Genomic DNA, 14,451 nt, shown 5'->3' on the forward strand with positions numbered 1-14,451 from the left:
AACAGCAACACAAGTATAGTATAGTGGCTAATAGCACAGTCTTAGGAATGGAACTGCCTTTGCACCAGTCCTGACTCCATAACTTACTAACTTTTTGATTTAAGGCACATTACTTAATCAGTCTGCTCCTCACTTCCTTCATCTGCAATATGGAGATAATAATACTGCCTGCCTCTTAGGATTGTTGAGAGAAATAAACGGATCAATATATGTAAATAGTTTAGAATAGGACTGACACACAGAAAGTGCTATAGAGCCTTTTGCTGTTAGTACATTGTTACTATGACAGATACTCAAACTTTGCCCTATCAGGACTGACAGAGATTCTTCCCACCAAATACAGGACTAGGCTTAAAGTTTCAAGAATTGTATTTAAAGCATCAACTTTTCCTGGATGCATTTAATTTTCGTATGACATCAGTAATAAAATGAATTTTATTCTTGACACAAATAAATGACGCCAATAAATTCACATAAAAGGCATTTTCCCTCATAAGCTAATAATGTTTTGCTTTTTATAGGGCCTTATAAGTTATAAAGTAGTTTTATGAACATTAATTCATTTGATATTTTAGGACTTTAGTCATTAGACAATTCCAATGGGACTGGAAATAAATGTTAGAATAATGGAGTTAAAAATAATAATAAATCAAATTCTCCGAGTGCATGACTACTCCAAAGATTTTAAAAAGACACTAACTCTTTTAGGTAACATATGTACCTGTTTTTTAATAGTTAAAGCCATAATGTTAACTCTGTTTCCTCAAGCTTAGGCTTAAATCTTCTATCCTTCTCTTCCATGCTCATTTCCTTTGAGATCTTATCCACATATTCAATTATGCTTTTATTCTAAGTTGCCAATTTTACCAAGAGGAAATACCTCTTTGATTGCTCTACCAATCCTAAATATTACCTGAAAAAATATGGTAGTTTTTACTCCCAAATGAACGTCCCTCTCCTGTAAAGTCTGCAGCGAAATCACTTTAGGGGGCTTCCACTTTGGACTATTATGAAGAGTGTTGCTATGAACATTCAAGTATAAGTTTTTATGTAGACATATGTTTTCATTTCTCATCAGTACATATTTAGGAGTGAAATTGTTGTGCTATATAATAAGTCTATGTTTACCTTTCTGAGTAATAGCCAAGGTGTTTTCCAAAGCAGCTGCACCATTTTACATTGCCACCAGTAGTGTATAAGGGTTTCCATTTCTCCACAGTCTTGTAAATGTGTTATTTTTTATCTTTTTAGGGAGTTAATATAATGGGTTAATATACATGAAGGGTTATGTATATTCGGGCAAGATGTGAAGTGGTATCTCACTATAGTTCTGATTTGTATTTAAATGATACTTAATGATGTTAAGCATCTTCTCATGTGCTATTGGTCATCTGTGTATCTTATTTGGATAAATATCAAGGTATATCCATGCAATACAATATTATTAACAACAAAAGGAATGAAGTAGTGACACATGCAACAACATGGATTAACCTTGAAAATATTATGCTAAGTAAAAAGAGCCAGACACAAAGACCACATATTATACCATTCTCTTTATAGGAAATGCCAAGAACAGAAATACATGGAGAGACAGAAAGTAGAGATTTCTGAGGGCTGGAGAGTCTGGAAAGGAAAGAGGAATGACTGCTGTAGGTACAGGGTTTCTTTTGGATTGGTGAAATTCTTCTAAAATTGATTGTCTTGAAGGTTGTGCAATTCAGTGAATATACTAAAGGCCACTGAACTGTATACTTTATATGGATGTATTATATGTTATGTGAATTTATGTAAATAAAGTTATTATTTTAAAAAATTGCAAAGGCCTAACATATACTTTTCAGGTTGAAATACATTTGTCTATGTGAATAAACTAACGTGATATTTTTAAAAATCATCTTAGTCACCGAAACAAACATTAGCCATTATTCAGAGTGAGTACTCAGGAACAATGAATCAGATAAATGCTTGTGTAAAGCCACGAATGTTAAAACTAAATCATCATGGATGGAGGGTTATGTATATTTGGGTAAGATGTTCAAGGATATTAAAGCTACTAGTTATGTTCTGTGTGTCTAGCACAGTGCCAATAATATAATAATCATTTAAAAATGCTTGGAATAGTGAATGTCAAAATATGATTCACAATTAATATTCAGACATTGAAGGTTGAGTTGGAAATAAGCTAGATGGGCCAGCATCTAGCACAAATGCTGAGGAGGGAAATCAGCTAGATGGGCCAGCATCTAGCACAAGAAAAGAGAAAGTAGAGACTGGTAGAAATCCACTAGGAAAAAAAAATACAGAGCTAAGGTCACAACCAGACCAAGGTTAATGAATGCACATAGAGACTGCTACCCCAAAAAGCTTCAAAGGGTCTAGAACACAGGAAGTATAAAATCCCATACGAGGAAAGGTTATCTTTTTCTTGTTACATTGGAAGCTATTGAAATGACTCAAGATGTTATGTTGCCTTTTCCAGGCCAAAAAAAAAAAAAAAAAAAAGGAGCTCTGTATGAGGCTGGTTACAAGTCAAATACTAGGACCTCTACTCTCAGCTGCTCCACTGGCCATTGTAATGTTTGTTCAAGGACCCAGTAATCTTAGACTCTTGGTGTGCAAGGCTTGAAACCTTAAAGTTTTTTAATCTCTCTCTCTCTCTCTCTCTCTCTCTCTTCCCTCTTCTCCCAACCAATACATTTGTTCAATTTGTTACAAAAGGCCAAAGTCTTTCATTTTGCCCTCCTAAATTCACACCAACCTCACAATACCCAAGATGTTCATTAATGAACAGCTACACCAGTCTCTTTGCTGATTTCCTGACCACTAATGTTTTAGTGCTCATATCCTGCTATGCATAAATAGAAACATCTCCCTCAAACACCATTTTCTTCGTAACTTTCATCCTATGCAGGACTCTTTCCATCTCCTATCACATAAAGTTTGCACGGAACTCCTCAGGGTAGGACTGTGCTTTTTCAAGTGTCTGGCATGATGACTGCCCATAACTGATCTTCAACAAATGTTGGTTGAATAAATAAATGAAAATAATAAATGAATAAATCAAATCTGCATTCCTCAGCCTTTAAAGCCCTCTTGGCCAGGTGCAGTGGCTCACACCTGTAATACTAGCACTTTGTGAGGCCAAGGTGGAAGAATCACTTGAGCTCGGGAGTTCAGTGATGCTATGATTGTGCCACTGCCTTTCAGTCTAAGCAACAGAGCCAGACTCTGTCTCTAGAAAATAAAAATAAAAATTTAAAAAAGCCCTCCCCAAATATACCAATTTGTGTAGATTTTTATCTCTCATTCTTCCTTCAGTTAGCTCTTTCTCCAGGCGAGAGAGAGGGTGTTATGGTTATTATTCTTCAGCATACAACTATTACCTCATACCTTTGTGAATTTACTTCTGTTTCTATTAGCCCCTGTCTGAAATAGTTCAACTGCTTTCATCCATTATTTTTAACCTATCACATTCTTCCAAGTTTTTCTTGATGGTCGCTATCTCTGGAAACTTCTTCATAATGATCTCTATAATGTGATTAACATTCTGAGCATCATGTTTAACTTGTAATCAATTATAATAAAGTAATTTAAGAAATTAAGTTTTAATGTGCTCCCCAAATTTTATTGTTAAGATAGCTATACTACTCAAATTGCTCTACAGATTCAATGCAAACCTTGTCAAAATTCCGGTGACATTTTTTACAGAAATAGATAAAACAATCCTCAAATTTGCTTGAAACCACAAAAGACACCAAATAGCCAAAGCGATCTTGAGCAAAAAGAACACAGCTGGCAGCATCACGCTACCTGACTTCAAAATGTGCTACAAAGCTACAGTAATCAAAACAGCATGGTACCAGCATAAAAACAGACACACAGACCAATAAAACAGATTAGAGAACCCAGAAATCAATCCATGCATTATGGCCAATTAATTTTTGACAAAGTTACCAAGAACAAACAATGGGAAAAGGATAGTCTATTCAATAAATGATGCTGGAACAATGGCGTGTCCACATGCAGACAAATTATATTAGACCCTTATCTCACACAACACACAAAAATTAACTCTAAGGGGATTAAAGACTTAACTGTAATGCTTGAGACTATAAAACCACTATAAGAAAATATAGAGGAAAAGCTCCAGGATATTGGTCTCAGCAATGATTTTTTTGGCTGTGAACCCAAATGCAGAGACAACAAAAGAAAAATATACAAATGGGAGTATAGCAAGCTAAAAACCTGCTGCACAGCAAAGGAAACAATCAACAGAGTGAAGAGACAACCTACAGAGTGAGAGAATATATTTGCAAACTATATATCTAATAATGGGTTAATATCCAAAATAAATACAAAACTCAAACAACTCAATATCAAGAAAAACAAATAAACTGATTTTTAAAATGGGCAAAGGGCCTGAATAGGCATTTTACAAAAGAAAACATATAAATGGCCAATAAGTATATTTTAAAATGCTTAATATTAGTAATCAGGGAAATGCAAATTAAATCCATAATGAAATATCACCTCATACCTGTTAAAATGGTCATTATCAAGAAGACAAAAGATAGCAAGTGTTTGTGAAAATGCAGAAAAAGAAACCCTGCACACTGTTGGTGGGAATGTAAATTAGCATAGTCATTACAAAAAATAGTATGTATGTTCCTTAAAAAATTAAAAATAGAATTACTATATGATCTAGCAATTCTACTACTTGGTATATATGCAAAGGAAATAAAATCACTATATTGTAGAGATATCTCCACTCCCACGTTTACTGCAGCACTATTCACAATAGCCAAGATATGGAATCAACCCAAATGTCCACCAAAGGATGAAAGGATAAAGAAACTGTGGTATATATACACTATGTAATACCATACAGCCTTGAAAAAGAAGAAAGTCCTGTCATTTGAGACAACATGGATGAACCTGGAGGACATTATGTTAAATGAAATAAGCCAAGCACAGAAAGACAAATACCACATGATCTCATTTATATGCAGAATCTAAAAAAGTTGAACTCATAGAAGGTAGGGAGTAGAATGGTGGTTACCAGAGCTGAGGGTGGGGGAGTAGGGCTTAAGGACATGTTGGCCAAAGGATGCAAAATTTCAGTTACATAGGAGAAATAAGTTCAAGAGATCTATTGTAAAATGTAATGACTATCGTTAGTAACAACGTATTGTATTTTTAGAAATTGTTAAGGGAATAGATTCTGTGTTCTCATCACAAAAAATATGATGTTGTGAGGTAATGCATGTGCTAATTAACTCAATTTAGCTATTCCATAATGTATACATATTTTAAATTAACATGTACATAATAAATATATACAATCTTTGTCAATTTTTAAAATAAGTAAATAAAATATAAAAACAATTAAACACAAAGATTGTATAATGCTTCTAGTTTGCCTTTAGAAAAGCTATGTGTCTCAGCCAGGCACGGTGGCTCACGCCTGTAAAATCAGCATTTTGGGAATCCAAGGTGAGCAGATCACGAGGTAAGGAGATTGAGACCATCCTGGCCAACATGGTGAAACTCCGTCTCTACTAAAATACAAAAAATTAGCTGGGTGTGGTGGCACATGTCTGTAGTCCCAGCTACTCAGGAAGCTGAGGCACGGGAATCGCTTGAACCTGGGAGGCAGAGGTTGCAGTGAGCAGGGATCGTACCACTGTACTCCAGCCTGGCGACAGAACAAGACTCCATGAAAGAAAGACAGTACAGTACAAGACAAGACAAGACAAGACAAAAGAAGAAAGAGAAAGAGAGCGAGAAAGAGAAAGAAAACCTATGTGTCCCAGAAAAAAAGATAGAAAGTAGAAAATGGCTAGGTCAGACTTGCAAAGGGAAAAAAAATTGAGAAATTTAAGTTTTAATGTGTCAAAAAAACTAATACTTATAACTAATACTGATTGAGCCCTTCCTATATGTCAGACACTAAGCATTTAAATTATATTTGCTTATTGCCTATAAGGTATTATTATTTTTATATTCCAAATCAGAGAAGCAAGCCACAGCAAGAGAAAGGTAGAACAAGGCAGTCTCACATTCTCTTTCATTCTTGTATCAAGTTGTGCCTTGGCTACCTTTTCTAAGGGAAATAAAGAGTTAAGGCAGAGTAGAAAGAACAGGGAATACACAAACATACACACACAGAAAGCAATCCTTGGTTAGAATCCTGAAAATCTCAGTCAATAATTTATTCCCTTGGATTGCATCTCTGTCACTTGTAAAATGAGCTAAAGTACTGACTTGGTAAAGATTCAGTAAGATAGTATACTGAATACGTTATGTAACTGTGAAGGACTAGAGAAGTACATGGCATCATAATTCTACTCTCGTGTAGATGTATATACAGTGTACACACAAAATAATCAAATGAGAGAATGATTATGAAAGTTATTTGTAAAGTTTAAACATTCTCTGTAAAGTATAGATGAGAGCATCATTAAAGCAAATGTTGGATGAATGCTTTTTACATAAAACAGTGGCATCCTAGGAGGGGTTCTGTTATTTTAAAAAGTACCTCATTCCTTCTTCGTAATATAGCTTTGAACTGGAGATTCTGAATGAATTCTCTAAGTGTACACATTGTTTGAGAAGGGAAAGAAAAGTAAACTGTCTTTGTGAAATAAAGCATGTCTTCTCTAATAAATAAGGCCAGGAATATATTATCTTTCTCGAGCCTTATGGGCATATCATGAAGGTAAATAGTTAAAGAAAACAAAGACTTGTAAAGCACTATGGGATACATTTAAGGATTAAATAAGTGACACCAGAGTTATCCTTGCTATTTCTAAAAATTAAATATTTGAAATTTCTATAAGGTTTGCATGTTCGCAGATAATGCTCAAGAAGAAACAGGCAGTTCCATGTTTGTATCCCCTTCTCTACAACAGAGGCATTATTAGCGCACTTTCTTAAAGAATCCTTAGAGACACCACTCAAGGTAATTTTTTTTCAATATTTTGCTTCATTTTAGTACCAGTGAACTTAAGTAGATACAAGACTAGCAGATTCTATCAGCAGTTAAAAAAATAATGTATTGTACTTTCCTATCTCAAGTAAAATGTAACTTATTGACTATTTCCTAATATCAGAGCACATTATTTTAATCTACTTCAGTACAATTTAATGTGGATAAATTTATTAACTCTGAGAAGAATTTAGAAATGAGAGAGATAAAGGAAAAATAAACAGATTTAAATAAATATGACAAGTCAATCAAAATATGTGTTCTTACCACTTCACAAGTTGGCATGACAAGGTTTTCACAGTTACATTCTAAAAGGCAAAAATCAACATATTTACATTGATCAAAATAATTAACTTATTATAATGAAAACTTAAAATACGAAAATTAGTTACCACAATGCCATGTTGGGCAACATTGACCAGATACATTTTCTTTCACAAGATTCATATCTTCTGCACAGTTGAGTAATGGCATAGGACAAAGGTTTGGCTCACATACTAAAAAGAAAAATTACATGGGTAAAGATGGATTTTATAGAGTTACCATTTCTCATTACCTACCATTTAGTTCACTGCGATTACCAATAATGCATGGATTCATATTTCCCAAGTGCTACCTCTCCCACCATCAGATTGCCATGTGTTGTTGGTGAAGATAAAACAAATGACATACAAACAGGTACAAAAAGAGTACTGGTGCTAGGATAGCTCAAGTGAAAAACTTTGAAAAAGGGTCTGAGGTAACAGCCAACGAAGATGCACTGGACTTCTTAAACATTGGACACATCTAAATATTTTAAATAGTTAATATACACTTACCACAGTAATACTGAGGGCAACAGAAGTGTGTGCTATTAAGATCTACTGTGAGAAATTCCCCATCGTCACATAGTGGAACAGGTTTGGTGCAAGATTCACAAACTAAGGTGAAACAAAAAACCAAAAGTCACAGCTGAGCTAAAAACCATGAATTATAATATGAGCTTAAATTACCATACATAAATCCATTTTGTTTAAGAAAATAGTAAAAGAAATATAAGGTATATCTCCTTATTTGGTCATAAAAACAATAATACTGTCTGAGTATATTGCATTATGCTTTCCAAGCACAGTGACATATAGAACACCATCTTACCAGAAAGGTAGAACATTCAGATTTCCTAGGTAATTTGTTCTCATTAGAATCAAAATGTCACTTGTTTATTTATTATATTTATGTTTTCTTAATTTACTACCATTGATGACTCCCATTTAGGGATGAAAATGTAGTAGGCATTTGTTCTTTTGGGCTGTTTCAGCATGCCCTCCCAACTTTGGTAACTACTCTCCGAATGACCTTCAGGAAATGCACCACCCACATATTGTTGAGTGACTATCTTTAAAGGTGCCTCACACCACCGGGCCACTCTGTAGAAACAACCCACATAGGAGTAATCAGAATCCCTTTGGATGGAATTTGAGTCATATATAGAGACACATCAAGTGAAGAAAAAAATAAAGTTGGCTCAATCATTAGTGACCTCTACCTAGAGCAGCTGGTTTCTCTCCTTCCAAGGGCTTGACTGTTCTGCTTAATTTTGATCCTACTTTCCCAGATTCTTCCAATAACAGGTTGTGCTAAAGCTAGCCAGAATCAATCAGTTTTACCACTTGCAGCCAATGAATCTTAACTGGTGCAAATAAATTGTTTTGACTACTTCTGAAACCTACATTAATCACCAAGGAATCATGGATATAATGATTCATTTAAAAAAATTAGAGAATTCTTTATATTTCAATGTTCAGTTCCCAGGCAGAATATTTAGCTCCAGCCATTTTCCAGTCACCCTTTGTTTCTGCCATTCTTTTTTGAGATCATCATACCTCAAACATGATATGCAGGACATGAAGTTTTAAAGACATATTATAAAGTCTTAGCAGAGCTCATTATTCAAGTTGGTTCTTTGAGGAAAGCCAGTGCTAAATTTTTCTTCAAAAAAATTAAGTATTGGCCTTATTATTTAAAAAGCTTGATTTAAAAATCTTGGTCATATTTGGACTGAGGTATATAGTTTTTGTTGATGGGGGAAGGTATTTATTATGATTGTCTAGTCATTCAAAATATCATACTTTCTTTACAACAGTTCTCATTCAGTTGAATTCTCATAACATCAGAATATTGCTTACCAACAGTCTCATAAAATTCACATCAAATAAGATTTTTTCCTAGATCCTTTCTCTTCTTCCAAGAAATTATCTCTAGAATACTCACCACAAAGAGGGGAAAAACAACAAGGTTCTTCCTGTTGAACTTGAATCATGAATTGGTCTTCTCTGCATTCTGGTGTTGAAATAGTGGGGCATTTCAATGGGTCACATTCTGCAGAAACACAGTTATATTAGAAAATGCGTATAGCATGAGATGATAAAATAAATGACAGTGTTTACCTCTCTTTGAATTTAGTAACAAATAACTTATTTTAAAGTTCTTAATCATATATATATATATATATATACACATATATATGAAAGATACATACCAGGTTTAAAACATTAGCAAGACAACTCCACAATCTTTTATAATAAAGCATTGTCTTGGAGACACAAAGAATGAGAATCTAATCCATTGTTCTGAATAAACAATGAACCTCACTCTTAATTTTCTATATTGATTACTTACCACATTTGTACTGCGGACAGCAAGAAAGAGGACTGTGGCCAACAATCAATTTTTGACTATTTGTACATGTTGGGATGGTAGTTTCACACAAAGTTGTGTCACATCCTGTAAAGAAGAAAAACTGTTAAAATATTAGTGAACACAACTAAAATCTGCCAACTCAAAGCGGGGAAATGACTGCCATCTCAAAGCAGGAAACTCAAAGAGGGGAAATGACTCTCATTATGTATGTTTTTACACTGCAGTTAACCCATTCAGCTAACAAAATGGGCCATATATGAAAATGTAGCAGCTTTGAGGTTTTTCTATTATTGCCTTTCACCCTTGATTCATAAATCAAAGATTCCCAGTTCTTTTCTCTTCTCATGTTTTGTTGACTGTTATTAACTGTGAATAGCCACAGTTTTATATATGTATTCAACAAAATTGTAATGAAACAAAACTTGCTTTGAGAAAATGGCATTTATGCCACATTTTTTAAATACAAAGCATTATATATGCTCTGCTTTTTCACAAAGAATATCAACATATTTTGTGGAATCAATTGAGTATAAGGCTTCTTCATACATACCACAAACTTCCTTTGAACAGCAGGTCCATTTATCAATGATGCCCATGACAACTTCAGCTTCGCGTTCACAAACTGGCGTGGGCTCTTCATCACAGTCAGGTTCTACAGGAATAATACTTCCATTCTCCAAACATTTGTATAGAGCGCATTCATCAATGCCCCCATTCCAAATCTCCCCAGCAGTGCGAGGTTGGTCTTCACTATCAGTGCATGCTTTAAAAGATCAACAGTATTATAACACTCATAACCTGGGCACTAAAGTAAATCATGCCACCATGTTTTGGTTTCAGACTGTGACATGGCCCGGTGACACAGATGATGTGTCACAAGTCTATTGTTTTTCTCAGATTTCTCTTTCATCACCCACTAACTTACACTTTTCTTTAATGGAAGTTTATACTTAGTCCACAGAAAGTATTTTTTTCCTGGTCAGATGCAGTGGCTCATACCCATAATCCCAGCACTTTGGGAGGCTGAGGAGGGAGGATTGCTTCAGGCCAGGAGTTTGAGACCAGCCTGGGCAACAGAGCAAGACCTTGTCTCTACCGAAAAGAAAAATAATTAGCCAAACGTAGTAGCATGCCTACTCAGGAAGCTAAGGTGGGAGGATCACTGGAGGCCCGGAGTTTGAGTCTCAGTGAGCTATGACCACTGTACTTAAGCCTGTGTAACAGAGTAGACCCTGTCTTGAACGAACGAAAGAAAGAAAGAAAGAAAGAAAGAAAAAGAAAGAAAGAAAGAGGAAAAAGAAAAAATTTCTTTCCTTTTATAACCATCTATAAATCTGTATGTCTTCTTCTATAAATGAAATGTTCCATTATTTTTGACACATTTTAAGTCCTGTTAACATAATTTATTTAGCCTAATCAAATTCAATCATATAAATTTAAATTAGTTTGAAAACAGTAACTGTTAAAAATGAGTGGGATTAGAAAGCAAGGTAACCTCTACCTCATATAACATTTATATCATATGAAAATTCAAAATATTTCTGCTTTAAAATCTAAAAGTAAAAAGTAGGCAATCAGGCAAAATATTATTTAGTGACTATTATTTTTAAGTAAAAGTTTTATGATAAATATGACCATCTAGTAGTTCTTTTGAGAAATAATAATGATAAATGTAGTTACCAACCACATCCTCAGCCTTCAGTGAACTCTTATCCTATTTACTATCAAACCAAATCTCATAGATCTCTAAAGAATAAATATAAGCACACCTGTACACCCTCAAAGTCTTCCACAGATACTTTCTATACTGGCAAACACTAGCTTATTTCTGAAACTAAATATGCATTTCACTCCTCCTTGCCTTTTTCTTTAATTATTAGTCAATTCATTTTCTTATGACCACAATGAAGAGGCCTATGACTGACGATTCCTGTGCTACAATCATCTCAATTTTGCACTTTTTCATCTGCCGCCACCATGGAGACAATGTATCAAAATAACATTGTTTGAAAATAAAATTAGAAATACTAAATATGTTCCTCCAGTATCTTAGTACATTTTGTGTTGCTCTAAGAGAACACCTGAAAATGGTTAGTTTATAAAGAAAAAAGATTCATTTCGTCACACTTCTGCTGGTTGGGAAGTTCAAAGTGCGTGACACCAGCATCTACTTAACTTCCGGTGAGGGTTTTTCTCCTGCCTTGTACTATGGCAGAAGGTCAAAGGAGAGGTAGACAGATGTGACGATGAATCAAACGTGAGGAGGAAACTTCCTTTATAACAATCTGTACCTGAAGGAAAGATTCCATTTCTGCTAGAACTAATCTAGTCTCACAAGAGTCATAAATCACTCACAACCTTGAGAAGGCATTAATCTATTGATGAGGGCAGTGCCACTATGATCTAGACACCTCCCACTAGGCCACATCTCCCAGCACTGCCACACGGGGGATCAAACCTCAACATGAGTTTTGGTGGGGACAAACTACATCCAAATCATAGCACCCAGATAAAAGTAGCATCTGCCATTTCTTACATGCTAATTTTCTCAAGGCACCATGTTAAATGCAGAATGCTTTTTACTAAATTACGTAGCCCACACTAACCTTATAAGTACTATCATTTTCCTCACTTTCCAGATGCATAACCTGAGACTCATAGGAGTAAAAGTGAACCACTAACATATGAATTAACTTGAATTTGAGTTCAGTCCGTAATCCACACTCTTAATTCTTGATTTCCCATGCTTTTTCTCAGTTACTATATATAGGCAGATGTAAAGATTAAAACACATTACCACTGAAGCTTTTATAATAATTAACTTCTCTTGAAATCATATTAAAACCAAACTACAGACAAACTCATTTCCTTTCCAACATTCAGGCTGTCTTTGATAAATCTTTGTTAGCACATCTCTGCAATATCTAAAAAACGTTTTTGTCTGTTTGTCGGATCTCTGAAAAGGCATTTTGTACTTTGTGTCTTACCGCACTCTTTCTCTGGAATGCACTGGGTTGAATGTGGCCTGTGAAGAATAGTTCCATCTTTGCACACACAGTCTTCTCTTAAGTTCAAACAGGAAGAATGTCCATAGAACCATTGGTTCAGGCATGTTCTTGCTTCACAAGGTCGCACACAGGGTTGATATTCCTTCCCCTCTGGGCAACTCAGGGCTTTGAAGAACAGGAGACAAATTTGCTAATGATGAAAGTAACCTATTTAAATTCTAGTAAAAGAAAGAAATGTCAGATTTCTTACAGAAAATATATTTTGCAAATTTTAGTCTCTTCAAAGTCCATTTTTCATTTACTCTGTAACCATACATCAGAAACAAAGGCACCAATGTGTTTGCTTTTTGCATTTTTTGTAATTTTTAAGCATTTTCCAAGGGCACTAGTATTAGCTGTTATGGTGGGAAACGCTTATCAGATGTATAACAAATAAATATCCCCAACAGGCAGCACAAGTCTGGTTGGAATAAATATACAATCAACTATTACGAAATTATTGCTCTGTGCAGTAAGAAGAGATAACAGTCTACTCAGAATTATAACCGAAATATACTTTCAGTATATAAAACTCAACCAAATCATAAAAAAGAAAAATGCTGTATGTTTAGGTTTGATCCTTCACTGTCAAAAGAAATTACTATTGCTTAGCAGTTTATAAATGATGTTTTAGAAAAGCCTTGTGGATTGTCAATGATTGTAAAAAGTCATACTATTAAAAATTGAATGCTCAGCTGGTGGGGTTATAAATTGGTACAATCTCAGTGGAGAACCATTTGACACTGTCTAGTGAAATTGGGGATGACACACATTCCCGATGAATCAGCAATGCCCCTCTTGAATAGTGATTACCTCTCAGGGAAAAGAGAGAGGGAAGGGCTGGAGAAGGCACATAGGGAGCTTCATGTGTGACCGTTTTATTTCTGAAATTGAGTGATGCAACTTGTGTTTGTGATAGCTTCTTCTGTGCATTTTATGCTTACTAAATTAGTTCGTGATGAAGAAAAAGAAGGAAAGAAGTGATTGCAAAAGTGAAATTTATTTATGATTAAAAAATATTATTCAGTTAACAGTTACTTACAGCAGTAATCAGGTTTTCTCCACTGAACACAGATATCAAACTTGTTGCACAGAGCCACATATGCAGAAAGTGCATCACACTCATAGTTCCAGAAATAGGTATAATTGATCCACATCTTTTCACAAAAGTCTTTCGGTGAAACCTAGAGAAACATTTTGCTTTGAAATAAGTTATATTGTTTTATTTCTCTGAAAGCCCTAAGCTAGACTACGATTATTTGGAGAATCAAAGGGTAGCAAGTTAATATTCATTATACTTCATCATAGACCTTACTTTTTTCAAAAATTCTTAATATTAAACATCACTCTAAACACACTTAAATAAGACAAATACCATGTGCACTAATCTACACACAACTTTCTTATAAAGGTGGAAAAGAAAACAGTATGTGGAGCCAAGCAAAAATTTATTTCTAATATCCACTGTGGGCTACAATTGCCTTTTCTATATACTGAATAAGAGTTTGAAGAATTATAGATTAAGTTGTAAGCTCACAAAGCATTCTATAATGGTATACGGTATTGATTATTAAATAAAGTTACAAATGCTTCTCAAAACTTTTATTAATATTCAATGTTAGTTACATGATTTGTAAAATTTGGCACAACTCAATTTAATTAGAGACTCATTTGTTCCTATAGAATAGGTTCCATTTTGATCTAGTGATACCTGAAATATAAATAATGTAGCAT

The 14,451-nt window shown here is 34.5% G+C and overlaps 1 protein-coding gene across 2 annotated transcripts in view; it reads right to left on the minus strand.

The window, feature by feature from the left end:
- The window catches only part of OTOGL (otogelin like), a 171,469-nt gene that overhangs the window by 12,653 nt on the left and 144,365 nt on the right, over positions 1–14,451 (minus strand). For both annotated transcript variants that reach the window (XM_033221163.1, XM_033221162.1), the window contains 8 exons: positions 13,760–13,901; positions 12,658–12,843; positions 10,221–10,433; positions 9,650–9,754; positions 9,242–9,349; positions 7,810–7,911; positions 7,384–7,488; positions 7,259–7,299 (listed from right to left, as the gene is read on the minus strand). In XM_033221163.1, the coding sequence (XP_033077054.1) occupies positions 7,259–7,299; positions 7,384–7,488; positions 7,810–7,911; positions 9,242–9,349; positions 9,650–9,754; positions 10,221–10,433; positions 12,658–12,843; positions 13,760–13,901 (1,002 nt within the window). The remainder of the gene's footprint in view (positions 1–7,258; positions 7,300–7,383; positions 7,489–7,809; positions 7,912–9,241; positions 9,350–9,649; positions 9,755–10,220; positions 10,434–12,657; positions 12,844–13,759; positions 13,902–14,451) is intronic.

This window comes from Trachypithecus francoisi, unplaced genomic scaffold (genome assembly GCF_009764315.1).
Source record: "Trachypithecus francoisi isolate TF-2019V2 unplaced genomic scaffold, Tfra_2.0 Lachesis_group11, whole genome shotgun sequence".
NCBI lineage: Eukaryota > Metazoa > Chordata > Mammalia > Primates > Cercopithecidae > Trachypithecus > Trachypithecus francoisi.